Source organism: Taudactylus pleione, unplaced genomic scaffold, assembly GCF_031769625.1.
Source record: "Taudactylus pleione unplaced genomic scaffold, aTauple2 ptg000324l, whole genome shotgun sequence".
Classification (NCBI taxonomy): domain Eukaryota; kingdom Metazoa; phylum Chordata; class Amphibia; order Anura; family Myobatrachidae; genus Taudactylus; species Taudactylus pleione.
In genome coordinates this window covers 427,098-449,345 of record NW_028284725.1, presented here as the reverse complement: position 1 = coordinate 449,345, position 22,248 = coordinate 427,098, and the positions used below count along the sequence as shown (strand labels likewise).

Genomic DNA, 22,248 nt, shown 5'->3' with positions numbered 1-22,248 from the left:
ATAGAGTAATCCCGTATATAGCAGCACTGATAGATACAGAATATAGAAGCTGGAGGTAGGACTCAGTGATATAGCACAGTGTGATCACATAGAGTAATCCCGTATATAGCAGCACTGATAGATACAGAATATAGAAGCTGGAGGTAGGACTCAGTGATATAGCACAGTGTGATCACATAGAGTAATCCCGTATATAGCAGCACTGATAGATACAGAATATAGAAGCTGGAGGTAAGACTCAGCGATATAGCACAGTACGATGAGATAGAGTAATCCCGTATATACTATATAGCAGCACTGATAGATACAGAATATAGAAGCTGGAGGTAGGACTCAGCGATATAGCACAGTGTGATCACATAGAGTAATCCCGTATATAGCAGCACTGATAGCTACAGAATATAGAAGCTGGAGGTAAGACTCAGCGATATAGCACAGTGTGATCACATAGAGTAATCCCGTATATAGCAGCACTGATAGATACAGAATATAGAAGCTGGAGGTAGGACTCAGTGATATAGCACAGTGTGATCACATAGAGTAATCCCGTATATAGCAGCACTGATAGCTACAGAATATAGAAGATGGAGGTAGGACTCAGTGATATAGCACAGTGTGATCACATAGAGTAATCCCGTATATAGCAGCACTGATAGATACAGAATATAGATGCTGGAGGTAGGACTCAGTGATATAGCACAGTGTGATCACATAGAGTAATCCCGTATATAGCAGCACTGATAGATACAGAATATAGAAGCTGGAGGTAAGACTCAGCGATATAGCACAGTACGATGAGATAGAGTAATCCCGTATATACTATATAGCAGCACTGATAGATACAGAATATAGAAGCTGGAGGTAGGACTCAGCGATATAGCACAGTGTGATCACATAGAGTAATCCCGTATATACTATATAGCAGCACTGATAGATACAGAATATAGAAGCTGGAGGTAGGACTCAGTGATATAGCACAGTGTGATCACATAGAGTAATCCCGTATATAGCAGCACTGATAGCTACAGAATATAGAAGCTGGAGGTAAGACTCAGCGATATAGCACAGTGTGATCACATAGAGTAATCCCGTATATAGCAGCACTGATAGCTACAGAATATAGAAGATGGAGGTAGGACTCAGTGATATAGCACAGTGTGATCACATAGAGTAATCCCGTATATAGCAGCACTGATAGATACAGAATATAGAAGCTGGAGGTAAGACTCAGCGATATAGCACAGTGTGATCACATAGAGTAATCCCGTATATAGCAGCACTGATAGCTACAGAATATAGAAGCTGGAGGTAGGACTCAGCGATATAGCACAGTGTGATCACATAGAGTAATCCCGTATATAGCAGCACTGATAGATACAGAATATAGATGCTGGAGGTAGAACTCAGCGATATAGCACAGTACGATGAGATAGAGTAATACCGTATATACTATATCGCAGCACTGATAGCTACAGAATATAGATGCTGGAGGTAGGACTCAGCGATATAGCACAGTACGATGAGATAGAGTAATACCGTATATACTATATCGCAGCACTGATAGCTACAGAATATAGATGCTGGAGGTAGGACTCAGTGATATAGCACAGTGTGATCACATAGAGTAATCCCGTATATAGCAGCACTGATAGCTACAGAATATAGATGCTGGAGGTAGGACTCAGTGATATAGCACAGTGTGATCACATAGAGTAATCCCGTATATAGCAGCACTGATAGCTACAGAATATAGATGCTGGAGGTAGGACTCAGCGATATAGCACAGTGTGATCACATAGAGTAATCCCGTATATAGCAGCACTGATAGATACAGAATATAGATGCTGGAGGTAGGACTCAGCGATATAGCACAGTGTGATCACATAGAGTAATCCCGTATATAGCAGCACTGATAGATACAGAATATAGATGCTGGAGGTAGGACTCAGTGATATAGCACAGTGTGATCACATAGAGTAATCCCGTATATAGCAGCACTGATAGATACAGAATATAGATGCTGGAGGTAGGACTCAGTGATATAGCACAGTGTGATCACATAGAGTAATCCCGTATATAGCAGCACTGATAGATACAGAATATAGATGCTGGAGGTAGGACTCAGTGATATAGCACAGTGTGATCACATAGAGTAATCCCGTATATAGCAGCACTGATAGATACAGAATATAGAAGCTGGAGGTAAGACTCAGCGATATAGCACAGTACGATGAGATAGAGTAATCCCGTATATACTATATAGCAGCACTGATAGATACAGAATATAGAAGCTGGAGGTAGGACTAAGCGATATAGCACAGTGTGATCACATAGAGTAATCCCGTATATAGCAGCACTGATAGATACAGAATATAGAAGCTGGAGGTAAGACTCAGCGATATAGCACAGTGTGATCACATAGAGTAATACCGTATATAGCAGCACTGATAGATACAGAATATAGAAGCTGGAGGTAGGACTCAGCGATATAGCACAGTGTGATCACATAGAGTAATCCCGTATATAGCAGCACTGATAGATACAGAATATAGAAGCTGGAGGTAGGACTCAGTGATATAGCACAGTGTGATCACATAGAGTAATCCCGTATATAGCAGCACTGATAGATACAGAATATAGATGCTGGAGGTAGGACTCAGTGATATAGCACAGTGTGATCACATAGAGTAATCCCGTATATAGCAGCACTGATAGATACAGAATATAGAAGCTGGAGGTAAGACTCAGCGATATAGCACAGTACGATGAGATAGAGTAATCCCGTATATACTATATAGCAGCACTGATAGATACAGAATATAGAAGCTGGAGGTAGGACTCAGCGATATAGCACAGTGTGATCACATAGAGTAATCCCGTATATAGCAGCACTGATAGATACAGAATATAGAAGCTGGAGGTAAGACTCAGCGATATAGCACAGTGTGATCACATAGAGTAATACCGTATATAGCAGCACTGATAGATACAGAATATAGAAGCTGGAGGTAGGACTCAGCGATATAGCACAGTGTGATCACACAGAGTAATCCCGTATATAGCAGCACTGATAGATACAGAATATAGAAGCTGGAGGTAGGACTCAGCGATATAGCACAGTGTGATCACATAGAGTAATCCCGTATATAGCAGCACTGATAGATACAGAATATAGAAGCTGGAGGTAGGACTCAGTGATATAGCACAGTGTGATCACATAGAGTAATCCCGTATATAGCAGCACTGATAGATACAGAATATAGATGCTGGAGGTAGGACTCAGTGATATAGCACAGTGTGATCACATAGAGTAATCCCGTATATAGCAGCACTGATAGATACAGAATATAGAAGCTGGAGGTAAGACTCAGCGATATAGCACAGTACGATGAGATAGAGTAATCCCGTATATACTATATAGCAGCACTGATAGATACAGAATATAGAAGCTGGAGGTAGGACTCAGCGATATAGCACAGTGTGATCACATAGAGTAATCCCGTATATAGCAGCACTGATAGATACAGAATATAGAAGCTGGAGGTAGGACTCAGCGATATAGCACAGTACGATGAGATAGAGTAATCCCGTATATAGCAGCACTGATAGATACAGAATATAGAAGCTGGAGGTAGGACTCAGTGATATAGCACAGTGTGATCACATAGAGTAATCCCGTATATAGCAGCACTGATAGATACAGAATATAGAAGCTGGAGGTAGGACTCAGTGATATAGCACAGTGTGATCACATAGAGTAATCCCGTATATAGCAGCACTGATAGATACAGAATATAGAAGCTGGAGGTAAGACTCAGCGATATAGCACAGTACGATGAGATAGAGTAATCCCGTATATACTATATAGCAGCACTGATAGATACAGAATATAGAAGCTGGAGGTAGGACTCAGCGATATAGCACAGTGTGATCACATAGAGTAATCCCGTATATAGCAGCACTGATAGCTACAGAATATAGAAGCTGGAGGTAAGACTCAGCGATATAGCACAGTGTGATCACATAGAGTAATCCCGTATATAGCAGCACTGATAGATACAGAATATAGAAGCTGGAGGTAGGACTCAGTGATATAGCACAGTGTGATCACATAGAGTAATCCCGTATATAGCAGCACTGATAGCTACAGAATATAGAAGATGGAGGTAGGACTCAGTGATATAGCACAGTGTGATCACATAGAGTAATCCCGTATATAGCAGCACTGATAGATACAGAATATAGATGCTGGAGGTAGGACTCAGTGATATAGCACAGTGTGATCACATAGAGTAATCCCGTATATAGCAGCACTGATAGATACAGAATATAGAAGCTGGAGGTAAGACTCAGCGATATAGCACAGTACGATGAGATAGAGTAATCCCGTATATACTATATAGCAGCACTGATAGATACAGAATATAGAAGCTGGAGGTAGGACTCAGCGATATAGCACAGTGTGATCACATAGAGTAATCCCGTATATACTATATAGCAGCACTGATAGATACAGAATATAGAAGCTGGAGGTAGGACTCAGTGATATAGCACAGTGTGATCACATAGAGTAATCCCGTATATAGCAGCACTGATAGCTACAGAATATAGAAGCTGGAGGTAAGACTCAGCGATATAGCACAGTGTGATCACATAGAGTAATCCCGTATATAGCAGCACTGATAGCTACAGAATATAGAAGATGGAGGTAGGACTCAGTGATATAGCACAGTGTGATCACATAGAGTAATCCCGTATATAGCAGCACTGATAGATACAGAATATAGAAGCTGGAGGTAGGACTCAGCGATATAGCACAGTACGATGAGATAGAGTAATCCCGTATATAGCAGCACTGATAGATACAGAATATAGAAGATGGAGGTAGGACTCAGTGATATTGCACAGTGTGATCACATAGAGTAATCCCGTATATAGCAGCACTGATAGATACAGAATATAGAAGCTGGAGGTAGGACTCAGCGATATAGCACAGTACGATGAGATAGAGTAATACCGTATATAGCAGCACTGATAGATACAGAATATATAGATGCTGGAGGTAGGACTCAGTGATATAGCACAGTGTGATCACACAGAGTAATCCCGTATATAGCAGCACTGATAGATACAGAATATAGAAGCTGGAGGTAGGACTCAGCGATATAGCACAGTGTGATCACATAGAGTAATCCCGTATATAGCAGCACTGATAGATACAGAATATAGAAGCTGGAGGTAGGACTCAGTGATATAGCACAGTGTGATCACATAGAGTAATCCCGTATATAGCAGCACTGATAGATACAGAATATAGATGCTGGAGGTAGGACTCAGTGATATAGCACAGTGTGATCACATAGAGTAATCCCGTATATAGCAGCACTGATAGATACAGAATATAGAAGCTGGAGGTAAGACTCAGCGATATAGCACAGTACGATGAGATAGAGTAATCCCGTATATACTATATAGCAGCACTGATAGATACAGAATATAGAAGCTGGAGGTAGGACTCAGCGATATAGCACAGTGTGATCACATAGAGTAATCCCGTATATAGCAGCACTGATAGATACAGAATATAGAAGCTGGAGGTAGGACTCAGTGATATAGCACAGTGTGATCACATAGAGTAATCCCGTATATAGCAGCACTGATAGCTACAGAATATAGAAGCTGGAGGTAAGACTCAGCGATATAGCACAGTGTGATCACATAGAGTAATCCCGTATATAGCAGCACTGATAGCTACAGAATGTAGAAGATGGAGGTAGGACTCAGTGATATAGCACAGTGTGATCACATAGAGTAATCCCGTATATAGCAGCACTGATAGATACAGAATATAGAAGCTGGAGGTAGGACTCAGCGATATAGCACAGTACGATGAGATAGAGTAATCCCGTATATAGCAGCACTGATAGATACAGAATATAGAAGCTGGAGGTAGGACTCAGTGATATAGCACAGTGTGATCACATAGAGTAATCCCGTATATAGCAGCACTGATAGCTACAGAATATAGAAGCTGGAGGTAAGACTCAGCGATATAGCACAGTGTGATCACATAGAGTAATCCCGTATATAGCAGCACTGATAGCTACAGAATATAGAAGATGGAGGTAGGACTCAGTGATATAGCACAGTACGATGAGATAGAGTAATCCCGTATATAGCAGCACTGATAGATACAGAATATAGAAGCTGGAGGTAGGACTCAGTGATATAGCACAGTGTGATCACATAGAGTAATCCCGTATATAGCAGCACTGATAGATACAGAATATAGAAGCTGGAGGTAGGACTCAGTGATATAGCACAGTGTGATCACATAGAGTAATCCCGTATATAGCAGCACTGATAGATACAGAATATAGATGCTGGAGGTAGGACTCAGTGATATAGAACAGTGTGATCACATAGAGTAATACCGTATATAGCAGCACTGATAGATACAGAATATAGATGCTGGAGGTAGGACTCAGTGATATAGCACAGTGTGATCACATAGAGTAATCCCGTATATAGCAGCACTGATAGATACAGAATATAGTTGCTGGAGGTAGGACTCAGTGATATAGCACAGTACGATGAGATAGAGTAATCCCGTATATACTATATAGCAGCACTGATAGATACAGAACAAAGAATAAATAGATTGCTTCTAGCTGCTGCAAATTCAACATTGTGATGCCCGGTAGAGAAACATCCAATTGGGTAAATCTTAAATATCGCCCTGAAAGACCTGCACTCGCCATCTAATAGTGACAGAGTCATGGACCTAAATATGCTTTGCTGAAGGATTTGTTTTGGTTTTACCCATAGGAATCCTGGGAACCAACGGCGTTCTTCCCTCATGGGTCGATTGAGTTTCACCCCCCATTTTCCCCACACATGCCCCATCCGCCTTATGTATCTTCCATTCTTCTGAGAATATTTATGTGCTGCACTTTCAGACAGTCACAGCTTATACAGTGTGTGCATGACACACCAAGCACCCAGACAGGGCATGATGGGTGCACTGACTGGCACACTAGAAGGGGAACTGGCAGGTACACTGGTCAGGGGTTAGGACAATACCCTCTACTCTCTGAGCCACGGCTCGCGCCTTCCCTCCTGGCATGCACATACCTGCTTTGTTTCCATAATGTGGAACAAGGAATTATACAGTGTAAGAGAGCGTCTTTTTAGGAGATTCAACTATTCTTTGATTCCCTGAGGTCATCTATTTATTTTGTGGGTGCAGCCCTATCTATGTGGTGTGCTGGTTTCATCCCTAATGTAGGAGTATATTTAATCTATGTTCACGATGACTTCCACCAGCAGTACTGGCTATGGGGTATATTCTGCTCTCGCCACCTTACCCTGAGATGGCCATAACAGAACAGGCATCCCAACGAAACGTCTTTAATAAACTCCCCCCATGCAGAGGCAAGATTATCGCTGACAGTAACCACTTTCTTGTATTGGGTTAAGTGAGGGGCATAACTAAGTATTTGAAGGCCCCATAGCAAAAGTTTGTAAGGGCCCCTATGCATCGATTTTTTTTTTTTTTTTTTTCTTGCATCAAATTTCTTTTTTGCATATATGTATATGTATGTATATATGTATATATATATATATGTATGTATATATATATATATGTATATATATGTATGTATGTATATATATATATGTGTGTGTGTGTGTATGTGTATATATATATATATATATATATATATATATACACCCCTTTTTGCAAATATACTCTGATAGAAGGAAATGATCAGCTCTGATTAATAGCGGAAGCTTCAAAATGTTTATTTATGCACTATTCTTCTTACAGGACAGTATTAACTATGATAATTTTTAAAACACTTCTGCTCATTATTTTGCTTTGGTAACCTATGTTGTTGTTTTGTAAAATTTATCTTTGATAACCAACTCTATAAATTCTGTGACCAGACGAGATTTGGTCATTGTTACTTATTTATACCAGAACGATGACACATGCATGCATGATATCATCGGCATGTTAAATGTATATTTGTTTATGTGCGTGATTATGGATATTGTTGGTGTAATACATTTTTATTTATATCCTAATTAAAAGTTATTATTACGTATATTATTTAACTACACTGTGACTATTCAAGCGTGCCCCCTACCAGGAGTCCTTTGTGATCCTTTTCCTCTCTTGGATACTTTTTCATGTTACCTATATCTGACTCTGGGGTGCACCACTAGTTGGCTAATACTGTTTCCCTTTTGAATACAGATACATAGGGATTTCTAGTATAATACACCATAATTATCTATACTATAATACTAGTTTTTTTATCATAATTTGTTATATTAGAAATATTTTTGCATTGTTGTACCTGTGTGCCACGGACTTCTTTCCTTGTTACCCCTATGCAGGGGTGTTTCTAGAAAGGAGGGGGCCAGTGTGCAGTCTCCGACACGGGCCCCCTCCTCTCCGCCCGGTGGCCGGCAGCACACTGAGATGTGCGGGGCCAGCGCCGGAGTTAAAGACTCTGGGCACTAGAGTGTGCCCAGAGTCTATAGTGTATATACAGGTCACTGGGAGAATGGGCGCCGCAGCCATTTTCCAGTAGTTTTACAGCGCCGGACCCCCGCGCCGACGTGGGACTCCGGAGAGATAAGTAATATTATGGGTGCAGGACGTGTGGTGCGGGGCCCGTGTTCCCTGCACACCCTGCACCCATTATAGATACGCCCCTGCCCCTATGTACCACACAATGGTGGAAAATGTATATTACACATGTAACTGACAAGAAAGATGGGCCCCCTCAGCTCTGGGCCCCATAGCAGTTGCACCCCTTGCACCTATGGTAGTTACGCCCATGGGTTAAGTGATGACAGGCTTTGAATTGAAGCTGTGTTTGGTGTTTTGTGATTGCTCATTATTTATGGTTACTGAATACTGAAATATCCCCTAAATTGTTTTCCTTCTCCCTTCAGAGAGTGTACAAAGCCACAATGAGCCCCATTCCGTGTCTCCTGGTGGCCGGTTCCGGTGGCGTTGCCGACTGTCTGGCAGAAATTCTGGAGGAGTCGCTGACTTTGGAGTCTATTCGAAGCCTGGTGGAGGAGAAGCTAAAGCTTCATTTCCCCAATGAGAACTTGACCAAAATAATTGGGAAGGTCGGTCGTATGTATTGTTTTACCCCGAGAACCCAAGCACTGTCATACCATTGTATAATTTCCTATACAGTATATCTTGTTTAATCAGGAAGATAATCATCATAATTCCTGATTTGTTGCTCATTGAAGCTTGCGTACAATACAACGGCCAATCAAAACTTTGCGCAATTGAAGCACATTCCACATTCCCTCCTCTTATTAGTATTGTCCATTTTATCTTGCCACCTGCTTCTAAGGCCGGCATTAGCCGTCAGTACAGAGACTGCTGGGATGTAGGGCAGATGTGGCAAATATTCTAAAGATGGCAAATGGGAGTTGTTTCCCATAGCAACCGATCGGCTTTATCTAGTCAGTGTTTTCCCTAACTCTGCCCTCATGGAACCGTAACAGTGCGTGTTTTCAAGGTATCCTTAGGAACAACTAGTACCACCTGTAGATCTATCGTGTTAGTCAATTTATATACCTGTGCTCCAGCTAGATAAATAGGAAAACATGCACTGTTAGGGTTTCTTGAGGGCTGGATTTGAGAAGCACTGATCTAGTACATTTTATAAAATGATAGGTAGAACCTGGTTGCTATGAGCAACACTTTCACTTGTCCCCTTTAGAAGGTTTGATACAGTGGCGTAACTACTGCCCCCGCAGCCACCGCAGTGGCTTGGAGGCGCCGGGTAGCTTGGGGGGCGACAGGGGCAGTGGTTATGCCACTGCAACTGTGAGCGCTGGCCTCTGAAGTGATCAGAGGCTAAGGAAGCCTCCAATCACTTCAGAGGCCAGCGTTCCCAGTAATGCAGTGCGTGGTTGACGTCATGACGTCACCCGCGACCTGGGGAACCTGCGCGGCCGCGTCTGCTGGATCTATTTAGATCCAGTCAGCATGACAGTGGGAAAGACAGCCCGGATGACAACGCTCAGAGTCAGGTAAGTACGGGGGGGGAGGTTTGGGGAGGCCACAACTACAGGGGGCACCACTTGAGGGGCATTACTAAAAGGGGCACAACTACAGAGGGCACTACTAAAAGGAGCACAACTACAGGGGGCTCAACAACTACAGAGGGCACTGCTAAAAGGGGCACAACTACAGGGGACACTGCTAAAAGGGGCACAACTACAGAGGGCACTACTAAAAGGGGCACAACTACAGAGGGCACTACTAAAAGGGGCACAACTACAGAGGGCACTACTAAAAGGGGCACAACTACAGAGGGCACTACTAAAAGGGGCACAACTACAGAGGGCACTACTAAAAGGGGCACAACTACAGAGGGCACTACTAAAAGGGGCACAACTACAGGGGCACTACTAAAAGGGGCACAACTACAGAGGGCACTACTAAAAGGGGCACAACTACAGAGGGCACTACTAAAAGGGGCACAACTACAGGGGCACTACTAAAAGGGGCACAACTACAGGGGGCACTACTTGAAGGGGCACAACTACAGTGGGCACTACTTTAATGGGCACAATTACAGGGGGCCCTGCATAATGGGCACTACTACAGGGGACATTGCATAAGGGGCACTAGTATAGGGGGCATTGCATTTTCGGGCACAACTACAGGGGGCACTGTATAAGGGGCACTAACTTGATACACGCAGTTTACAGGTTATAAACTATGTTCCCAATAATCTGGTTCTACACGGACATAAAAACTGTCTTGAGCTGAGGTGACAGACTGGCAGGAGCAGAGAGGAGGGTTGGTGAAGTAGATCTGTCAGGGTGGGATGTAATAGGCATTACTGTTTGGCATAATGTGTATTTGGCATTAGTGTGTGCACAATTTGCTATTAGGGGCATTACTGTGTGGCATAATGTGTTGTATGTGGCATTACTGTGTGGCATAATGTGTTGTATGTAGCATTACAGTGTGGCATAATGTGAAATAGGGGCATTACAGCGTGGCATAAATTTGCTATAAGGGCATTACTGTATGTCATTATGTGTTATACGTGGCATTATTGAGTGGCATGTGTAATGGGCATTGCTGTGCGGCATAATGTTTTGTTAGGGGCATTCCGGTGTGGCACACTGTGTTATAAGTTGCATTACTTAGTGTGTCATAATGTGTAAGGCACGTTACTGTATCATGTAACCACACACCTTAAATGTCATCTTTGGGTGTTTGATCTTGGGGGGGGGGGGCGCTGAAACTTTTTTGGCATGTGGGGAGCAAAATTTATAGTTACGCCACTGGTTTGATATATCTCCCCCATAGTCACTAATGTTACATGATATAGGACGGCTGATAAAATGTGTGTAGGGGGGACAACATGCCAAGTCTTTGTGTTCATTCCCTTTCAGTTTTAAGGCAGCATATGTAATTGTCCTGTCACATATTCTCCCATCTTTATGATTATTGTAGTAACGGCACGTTCTGCTTTTAAAAAAAAATAGTCAATCAAAATAATAACCTGAATCATTTCTTTGAGCAGTCGGCTAAAAGATAAATGAATATAAAACTTCAGTTCTCTTTTATGGTTTTGTTGCATGTATATTTTTTATAACTGGTCTTTATTATAACAAAAAAAATAAAAATCTAACAGTAATGGTGGGTACACACAGGGCGATATTACTGAGCGACTGCACGATTACAACATCGTAATCGTGCAATTGCTCAGTAATCGTGCACAAATCATGCACTTTTATGTCGGAAGCGATCAGCGATGCGCACTCCCGCTGGTTGTTTCCGACATTGTCCATCGCCTGTACATGCAGCACAATCTGACGACCTCGTCAGGTTGCTGCATGTTGGGGGATGGGGGAGAGAGCCCGGCGCTGAACAATATCGTTAATGATATCGATCAGCGGCTGTGCTCAATGTCATGAACAACCATTGAGCACAGCCTGCCGGGGACACACTACTCAATATCGCTCAGGGAGCATATCGTGTAGTGTGTACCCACCTTAAGAAAACATCCCTTTCCTTAAGTGCCCTTCCCGCGACCCACGCACTTCATTCTTACATCAGTGTGAGAGCTGGACACAGCTATGGCTTTCAGCAGTCTTTAGAGGTACATCAGAGGCTGTGGCACTTCTCTCCGTTACCCAGCAGCCATAGTTAAAGTGTTGTATCTGATGTATGTCATAATATGTGTTACAACCTGCAATAAAAGTACAGACAGCCAAAAAAAAAAAAAAGTTGGTCATGTGAGAAATATTTTCGGTATATTCCTATTTTTTCTGATATTTTAACTTTTTTTAATAAAACATAACAAAAAAAAAAGTGTAATATTGATGTGATTGCCAATTTGTGTTATTTATAATCCAGGTTGAGAAAATTGTGGAAAATCGGGATCTGGTGACTGTGTATTCAAACGCCGATGGGACAGAAGATTTTGAGACTGTAATCTTGAAAGCTTTAGTCAAAGGTAAATATTATTTCATTGGGAAATTGTATTTTGAAGTAGATGATGATTTTCTGTTTATATAGTCACTGTGACATCCCGTATGGATAAGAATGTAATAGCTGAGACAGATCTTCACGAATCGTAATCTTCCATTCTCCATTATGGCGCAGCTTGTAAGAAACAGTCCAGCGACGCCACTGAGTACCTGGATGAGCTGAAGCTAGCGGTGGCCTGGAACAGAGAGGACATCGCCAAGACGGAGCTGTTTCATGGAGAAATCCATTGGAGGGTAAAGCAGGAGCCTTTATTATTGTAGTTTTATTTCATATTTGCATTTATCAGTGTTTAAAATGGAGCTCGAATGAAATGAATGTTAAAACTCCAGGAGGTGTCTATTCATACATGAAAAACTAATAAATGGACTTTTCCTGCTGACTTACATCCACAGTCTAAATAATCTTTTCGCAACAACTCCGTTTTCAAGAGGCAGCATCCTTCCAGAGCGGGGTTGTTCTGAAACGGCTGTCAGGGCATGGCACAGCTAAAATGGCTTACAGACTCATGGTTGTGAACAAACGAATCCATGTACAATGATGAGTATATTACTCTGTCCTGACAATTTGGCTTGTTTATAATGGCTTCTTATGATGGCATATTAACAAATGTTTTTCTATTTTTGCATTATTAGTGGAGTGTTGGTCAGTCCCTTTTTGGCAACACTTGGGGACCCTATAATACATACTACAGCATCACAGTACACTTGCTAATTTATTATCTTTGACGACTCAGGGCCTTATTTATCAAAGAGTTTTATCATTCACAATGAGTGATAAAACTTGTTGCGTATGATAACGGTGCTCCAACCAATCCGGTCCTAACTGTTATCTTTCAAACAGATTACAGTTGGGAGCTGATTGGCTGGAGCACCGTTATCATACGCAACAAGTTTCTACTTCAGGGTCCATAGGGGTTCACAGGGTGACCTTGGGGTATAGGTGATGCAGAGTCATCCGGGCACCTTCTGTAGTAAATTTTTCTCCCAGGATGCAATTGGGTCTCCCTCCATACCCCGCCCCCGGGCCAGAGGCACCTCAGATTCGTTGGGTGCCCGGCAAGAGTCGGATCAGATAAACGCAGCGGGGCTGTTCCAGCCCCTGAAGATTTTCAAGCAAGAAGTTCTTCACTTCTTCACAGCGGACAGTCCAGGGGACATCCGCGCTGCCGCTCTGTCACCGGGGTCTTGGCTAGCAGGGACACTGGAGGATCCCTGGACTGTGGCCGGGCGCTACGGGGATCAAGGTAAGCAGCGGGTCGCCGCGGTGGTGACCCGCTGGGACGCAGTCCTTTTTCCCTTAGGGCTGGGGATGACAGTTTGTGGAGCCAGGCACTGAGTCCTGCGCTTCCACTAGACCACCAGGGACAGCGGGCTGTAGTGATATTGGAAATGCTCCAGCGTCCCAAGGGATAAACGCTGGCCAGGGGAGGCTGCCTTCTCTGTTCAACAGCTGGCTCCTCCCCGCTGCACAGCACGCCTTTCCACCGCGGTCTGGCTGGGTTGTGTCAGCTCTCCTCCCCCGGGTCCGCCCCCTTAGAGGTCTCCGGCTGCCATTTTCTCCTTGGCTGCGTCACAGATCACACAGGCGGTGTGGAGCCCGTGTCCCCCTACATACCCCTTCTCCAAGAAGTGTGGTCAGTGTATATAGCACTACATCCTACCTGACGCTAAGTCTGTGTAGTTGATTAGTAGTGTCATTAAGTACAGGTGTTATTTATTCTGCATTGTATGTGACTTTATGCTAGCGCTGTCTGTCTGAGTTTCACTTTCTTCTGTCAGCAATTTTACTTTCCCTGTGTCTTTTTTCTCATTGAGCCCTGATACAAGTGTTGTCGGGGTGCAGCCTCACAGGTTGTTGTCCTGTGTGGTGGGTCACATACAGTATACAAGTATCCTCTCCACCATGTCTGGTAGTGAGAGTGATATGCCAAGTTTGGCTCCCGCCCTGCTGCTATGCAAAAAGTGTACAGCGGGATTAGGGCAGGCTTGCCTACCCTCCCGATTTGGCCGGGAGCCTACCGATTTGCCCCTTGGAAAGGCGAGCAAGTCTCCCGGAAGCCTGCGACACTCCCAACTCCCCTCTGAAAAAACTAGAAGCCCCTGCAGCGGGGGGGGTAAACGCGATTCGCTCCGAATCACGTAATCGTGGCCCCACCCCCTGCTTCACAATGCCAAAAATAACGGCATTGTGAAGAGAGGGCGGGGCCACGATGATGCGATCACGCAGCCCGGTTCCGCCCCCAATGTGACAGCAATGGTCGGCCCCACCCCCGGCTCCACCCCCAATGTCATGTCAATCGCCGGCCCCACCCCCCGCTGTTAGCCGACAATCAGCTCCCTCCTGGAAGGCTGGAGCTGATTGTCGGCAAGTATGGATTAGGGGTGGGAAACATGGTCCTTGAGGGGTTATGTTTGAAGTGCTCTACCATTCGAGGTCCCTCTACGGTCTCAGCCACTCCGCAGGAGCCCCCTTGGGCGTGCTTTGCGCAAGCACCAACGGTCATTGCGGGAAGTTTAGCTGTCCCTCCAGGGTTTTCCCCGCTGGGGTTCACACAGCAGCAGCTTATGCCCTCTCAGAGCCGGCTTCAGCCAACTGCAACCAATTAGGTATTATCTCCCCCGTGGGTTAATACGATTCCCAATGCGTTGCAGAATATGGCAGAGGTGTGGCAGGGGAAGGCGCCCCAGAGTAGACCGGCTAAAAGATTTTTGCCGTCTTCTCAATCTACCCTGTATGATGATGGGGTGCTCCCGGATGACTCTGACACTGAATCTGCTACATTGGAGGTGGAGCCTAGGTCAAAAATGTATATTCCGCGTCTGATACAAGCCGTCAGGGCAGCCTTGGTCATAGAGGAGGATGAACCTCCAGCACCTAAGTCCAAACATGCCTTTTTTAAGGATGTGAAGGGGACCACGGCCATATTCCCGTTGTCTGACCAGCTGGTGGACCACCTGGAGGTGGCATGGAAAACACCTGGAAAGCGTTACAAGCCACAGAAACGTCTGGCTTATGCTTATTCTTTTGCTGAAGACTATTTTACTAAATGTGAAACCTCGCCAGCGGTGGATTCTCATGTGACGCGCTTGGTTAAAAGCGCGACTCTCCCTATGCCTTCCATGTTATCTCTGAAGGATACCACAGATGGGAAGGTGGAGGTTTGCCTGAAGTCCATTTATTCCCTTTCAGGTGCCGCGTTCAGAACGGCCATGGCTATCTGCTGGGTGGCTCAGGCTATGAAGTGTTGGGCTAACACCCTGGAAACCTCCTTGTCTTCAGATGCTACCAGGGAACAGTTGAATCTAGTGGGCAACCCCCGAGATTCAACTACCTATATTAATGAGGCTGCTTTGGATGTCAGCTTGTTGAATGCTAGGATTTCCACTGCGGCCATTGCAGTTCGCCGCTCCCTGTGGCTACGCTCTTGGAGGGCAGATGCGGTCTCCAAGAAGGGCTAATAGTGTTTACTTTATAATGGTAAAGTTTTGTTTGGCCCTGATTTGGATAAAATTGTGGATACATTGGCAGTAGCTGTCAGCTTGTCTGCCTTCTGCTCCCTCGGGGTCTCGGACCTCGTCCTTTCGGACCTATCTGGCCCCAGGTACTGTTAAAACTCAGGTCCTGATTCAGAGCCGCTCGCTTTTTGTGAGCACTCGCTCTGAATCAGGGCGGGGATTTTGTATTTTTTTTCGCCCTCCAGGCTGCTCGTTAAGCTGCGGGTGACCATAATCGCGACCATCGGGCTTGCGAGGAGACCCTGTGGTAGGGTCTCAGCTCTCCCAAGCCCGAGTGGACTTCCTGCTCTAATAGAGCAGGAAGTCCACTCCTGACATCACGAGGGATGACAGTAGGGCTGCCCACAAACACCAGGCGTTCCTAAGGGAACGCCTGTGTTTGTGCAGCCACCCCCCTCCCCGCCTACAAAACGAGGTGAGCTGTCAATCAGCATCGACAGCCGCCCCGTCTTGTAGCGAGACCCATTGCGATGGAGCTGCCGTCGCAGTACGGGTCTCGCGCACGCTGGAGACGGCGCATGCGCAGTCGGGGACCATTGGCCCGCTTGCAAGCACTGTGCGCTCGTGAGCTGGTCTGAATCAGGCCTTCAGGCAGTCCTTTCCTAGGCGGTCAATCTCCAAGAAGACTTCCAGGCCTTAGAAACAAGCTTGGAGTGCGAGACGTCCAGACTGGGTCCACTTGACGATGGACGCCAGTCTCCGGGGTTGGGGCGCAGTGACGGGTCCACATCGGTGGACAGCAGAGTAGTCTGCTCTGTCAACCAACTTATTGGAACTTTGGGCAGTCTTCAAGGCCCTGCAACAAACCAGACTCATAGTTCACATTCTGACATGGGTGGAAGGTCATCTCCCAGACAAATCGGCAGTGTTCATTCCAGGAGTACTCAATTGGGAAGCGGACTTCCTCAGCTGTCACGACGTGCATCCTGAGAAATGGTCTCTTCACCAAGAAGTGTTTCAGCTCCTAGTGGACAGGTGGGGCCTTCCGGACGTGGACCTCATGGCCTCTCGACAAAATCACAAACTGCCTCTGTACGGGTCCAGGACAAGAGACACCAAGGCTCTCTTGGTAGACGCTCTGTCAGTCAAGTGGACCTTCCTGTTTGCGTACCTGTTCCCTCCAATCTCCCTTCTTCCTCGAGTACTTCGGAAATTCAAACAAGAAAGAGGCACTGTCCTCCTGGTGGTTCCAGTGTGGCCCAGACGTCACTGGTACTCAGATCTTCAGAGTCTCTCCATCGACACTCCGTTGCTGTTGCCTCAACGTCCGGACCTGTTGTCTTAAGGTCCTTGCCTTTACCCGGACCTGGGCCATCTGGCTTTGACGGCGTGGCTCTGGAGACATCCCACTTAAGGTCCAAGGGTTTTTCCGGCTCTGTGGTTATGGATTCCACAAGAAGGGATGGCCAGCCAATAATCAAACTTTGGCTAGGTGGCTTCGCATGGCGATCTCTGAGGCTTACATTCATGAGGGCCTTCCAGTACCATCCTCTGTTACTGCTCATTCTACTCGGTCTGTGGGTCCTTCGTGGGCAGCACGCCGTAGTGCCTTTGCTGTTCAGCTTTGTAAGGCAGCCACATGGTCTTCTGTCCAGACCTTTCTGAGGTTTTATGCATTTGATACATTTGCCTCTCAGGATGCTTCCTTTTGCCGGCGTATTCTCCTCTCTGCACAGGAGCATCCCCACCCTTGAAGGTACTGCTTTAGGACATCCCCAAGATCACCCTGTGGACCCCTATGGACCCTGAAGTAGAAAATTAGAGATATGGTAAGAACATACCTTTGTTATCTCTTTCTCCGAAGTCCATAGGGCCCACAGGGCACCCACCCTGACTGTGTTTCAGATGGGCTTCGCTCTGGTCACCAGTTTTCCGTCTCCTTCTGTGTGAGAATGTGATTCTTGTGTGTTCCGGACTTTCTTCTCTCTCTTTTATCCTTCTCCGGCCTTTGGCTTGCAATTTATATACGGGCCTAAGTCTCTTTTCGGCCTCGGTGGCACACCTGCTACTCGTCTCTGAAAGGAAGAGGAGCAGCTAAGGGAACGATGGAGGAGTTCAGGGGCACTACAGGGTTTGAAAACAAGTGCACATCAGCGCTGATGACAGGCAGCCAGCAGATGGTGCAGGGAGAGGGGATCAGTGTGCAGTACTGCCGATGTACACTGTCATAGTGTCTGACAGTGATGGCCGTGGATGGGTAGATAAGTGCTGCAGCCACCACTAAACCGTCACCACAGACATAGCACACAATGTTATGTATGTTACGGTTATCGGCAGTGTGCAGCGCCCTCCAGTGGCTGGCACCCCTAGGCAGCTGCCTAATGGTAGCACCGGTCCTGCTTCTCATGCTACCCTTTTGTTTTGTTTTTATAATTCTTTATTTTAGATGATCAATCAGAATACAATTTAGTACATAAAAAAAGGGTCAGAAAGACCCAATACAGACCAAATTTTATAAACAATACTAAACAAAGGAGAAAAAAAAAAAACTACTCAAATTATTTGGTAGAAAAGAGAGGGGAAAACAGAGGGTAGGAGAGGAGGAAGTAGGAGGGGGGGCAGAGAAGACGACACATCTTCCAAAGAACCAATATCAAACATCATCTGGACGGTAAACATCAGTCGTTGCCCATGGGTCCCCGTACAGAGTGTGCGGAAGAAAGATGGGGACTGTGCTCGGCAATCAGCCAGAGAGCTCAAACTTGAGAAAAAACATGTCCTCGATCATGGAGGTAATAAGTTCTCTCCTCCATGGTCGCAACATACCAAATCTGACTCTTAAGTACATAGAGGAGTGGTGGGGAGGTTTTTTTTCCAGTTTAGAGCGATAAGGGATTTTGCTGCTGCTAGAATATGTGCAGCCAATTTCTTAGAAAATTTGCCAATATTTGGGGGTGGATAGCACAATAAAAATATCCACGGATCTTTTGAGATTGGAGCTTCCAGAAAGAAATTTAGTAGTCCATGAATAGAGTCCCAGAAGGGGACAATAATTGGACAGGTCCACCAGATATGGATCATAGTGCCCCTTCAGCCACAGCCCCGCCAACAATCGGGTGAAGAAGATGAGAACATTCCATGAAGTCTTTCAGGAGAATAATACCTCCTATAATACATTTTATATGCAGTCTCTTTGATTTTGGTTGCAATAGAACTTTTGGCTATCCCTAGTCTTATGTCACCCCAAGCCTCATCATTCGGAGGAGATCCAAGATCTTGATCCCAAGCAGTTTTGTGAGGTCTAAGAGAGGGAAGGGTAGCATCTAAAAGAAAAGCATACATTTTGGAAATTAGACCTTTAGATAAGGGGTAATGCCTACAAAGTTTTTCAAAAGGGGTGAGGGCTCGGAGGACAGATAGTGGAGGTAATAATTGTAAGAAATGGCGAATTTGAAAAAATTTGAAAGGAGTAAGCGTCTGGGATGGGATTTTTTGTTGTAGTGTTGACAGGGATAACCATTGACCCTGGTCAGAAAAATCAGTGGGGAATCTAAGCCCTGCATTAATCCAATTATGGGACCTCAAAGTGGAGGAACCAGGAGAGAACAGACAGGGGGTTATACCAGATAGGAGTTAGAGGGGATGCTGGAGAAGTAAGATTCATTTTATGTGAATAAAGATCCCAGAGTTTGAAGTTAAATTTGATAGTAGGAAGTAATTTGGCTGCTGAAGGTCGGTGTGCTGTGTTCTTTGTGCCCCACAAAGAAGTTAAGTCTGGAAGAGTAATATAGGCCAATTCAATGTCCAACCATGAGGTAGAACCTGGGGGAGAGTATGAAGCAACAATATGAGAAAAACGGGAGGCGAGATAATAAAGTTTAACATTAGGGAGGCCTCTCCCACCTCCCTCAACCGACCTTTCCAAAACTTTAGCTGCAATTCTCGGGGGTCTGTGATTCCAAACAAAATGAACAAGGGCCTTTTGAATATTATTTAGAAATACAGCAGGAACAGTTATGGGGAGAGTCTGGAAAAGATAGCCATTTTGGTATAATATTCATTTTAACAGCTATGATCCTACCCAACCACGAGATAGTAAGGCAATTCCAGGAGTTTAACTCGGCCTGTAATTTGGATAGGAGAGGTGGAAAATTTTCACGAAAAAGAGAATCATAGTGGGAAGTTAAGTAAATCCCCAGGTACTTGATCTTTTTGGGTTGCCACTTAAAATAAAAATAGTTCGGAGGGTTTCAGCATCCCGTGGGGAAACATGGAGCAGCATGGCCTGCGATTTGGCGTAATTAATTTTATACCCAGAGACAGTGCTATAGGACCGAAGAACAGAAAAAAGGTTGGGGAGAGAAATTGTCGGTTGGGTCAGGGATAGTAGGATATCGTCCGCTAAGAGAGAAATCTTAGGCTCCAAAGTACCTACTTGGGTCCCCCGAATATCAGGGTGGGCTCTAATGTCGGAGGCCAGTGGTTCAATTATAAGGGCAAACACCAAGGGGGATAGAGTGCAGCCCTGTCTTGTGCCATTACTAATAGTGACTGGGCCAGAGGGAACACCATTAATCAGGACTGTAGCAGAGGTGGTGGAGTATAGTGCCAGGAGACCAATGAGAAATTCACCAGACATGCCATAGGCTTCAAGAGCGGCTTTCATGAAATCCCAGGAGATCCTATCAAATGCTTTTCAGCATCGAGAGAGAGTAAAATAGTAGGGGATCTCCTGGAGTTCGAAATATGAATAAGATCTATAGCACGTCTGGCGTTATCCCTCGCCTGGTGAATCAGGAGAGAAATGGATTGAGGCGGTTCGCCAGAATTTTAGCAAATATTTTCAAATCTAAATTAAGGAGGGACATAGGCCTATAGCTAGCACAGTTAAGTGGGTCTTTGCCTTCTTTGTGAATCACCACAATTCTAGCTTCCAACATTTCAGAAGGGAAAGGGTCACCTTGAAGAACCTTATTAAAGAGAATATGAAGATGAGGAACGAGCAGATCTGAGAATTTTTTATAATAAGCCGCCGTAAATCCGTCAGGACCTGGGGATTTGTCATTTTTTTGAGATTAAGGAGTTCTATAGCACATTCGAAGATAACTTGGGCAATTTGGAACTAACAAGAAAATCAGAAATCATGTTAGAATGAGATATAAGAGATGGAGTAGCTGGTGAGGGGGGGAGATTATACAGATCCGAGTAGTAGGATTGAAAGGCATTTCTAATGGCCACAGGATCGTAAATCTGCTGGTGGTGAGAATCACGGATCGCGATAATATTTTTATGGGTCCGAGCAGATCGAAGTAGTAATTTTATCGGCCTTATCCCCTTTCTCATAAAAGGATTGGCAAAGCCATTTAAGGTGTTTGGCCGCGTTTGGAAACAAAACAAGCAAATCTAATTTGGACCTAGTCACTCGGAGTTAAAATAGAAGGATCAGGGGATAGTTTATGTTGTGATTCCAGGTTTTGAAGTTTGATGAAGAGTTTGTCAATTTGGGTGAGAGATTCTTGTTTTTGGAGACCATGCTGATCGCTACCCTTCTGTTTTAATTAATCTACGTCTCTGTTTTCCACCCTCTACCCTTATGTCTAACTCCCTCTGTTTTCATCTCTCTCTCTCCCCTTCCCTCTGTGCCTCTGCATTCCTCCCCTCTGTGCCTCTGCATTCCTCCCCTCTGTGCCTCTGCATTCCTCCCCTCCTGTGCCTCTGCATTCCTCCCCTCCTGTGCCTCTGCATTCCTCCCCTCCTGTGCCTCTGCATTCCTCCCCTCCTGTGCCTCTGCATTCCTCCCCTCCTGTGCCTCTGCATTCCTCCCCTCCTGTGCCTCTGCATTCCTCCCCTCCTGTGCCTCTGCATTCCTCCCCTCCTGTGCCTCTGCATTCCTCCCCTCCTGTGCCTCTGCATTCCTCCCCTCCTGTGCCTCTGCATTCCTCCCCTCCTGTGCCTCTGCATTCCTCCCCTCCTGTGCCTCTGCATTCCTCCCCTCCTGTGCCTCTGCATTCCTCCCCTCTGTGCCTCTGCATTCCTCCCCTCTGTGCCTCTGCATTCCTCCCCTCTATGCCTCTGCATTCCCCCTCTATGCCTCTGCATTCCCCCTCTATGCCTCTGCATTCCTCACCTCTATGCCTCTTCATTCTTCCCCTCTATGCCTCTGCTTTCCTCCCCTCTATGCCTCTGCATTCCTCCCCCCTGTGCCTCTGCTTTCCTCCCCTCTATGCCTCTGCATTCTTC

At 45.2% G+C, this 22,248-nt stretch overlaps 1 protein-coding gene across 3 annotated transcripts in view; it reads left to right on the top strand.

Annotated features, from left to right (window-relative positions):
- TRPM4 (transient receptor potential cation channel subfamily M member 4) overlaps positions 1–22,248 on the top strand; it is a 153,526-nt gene that overhangs the window by 93,882 nt on the left and 37,396 nt on the right. For all 3 annotated transcript variants that reach the window (XM_088443039.1, XM_088443040.1, XM_088443038.1), the window contains 3 exons: positions 8,968–9,150; positions 12,419–12,518; positions 12,668–12,786. In XM_088443039.1, the coding sequence (XP_088299165.1) occupies positions 8,968–9,150; positions 12,419–12,518; positions 12,668–12,786 (402 nt within the window). The remainder of the gene's footprint in view (positions 1–8,967; positions 9,151–12,418; positions 12,519–12,667; positions 12,787–22,248) is intronic.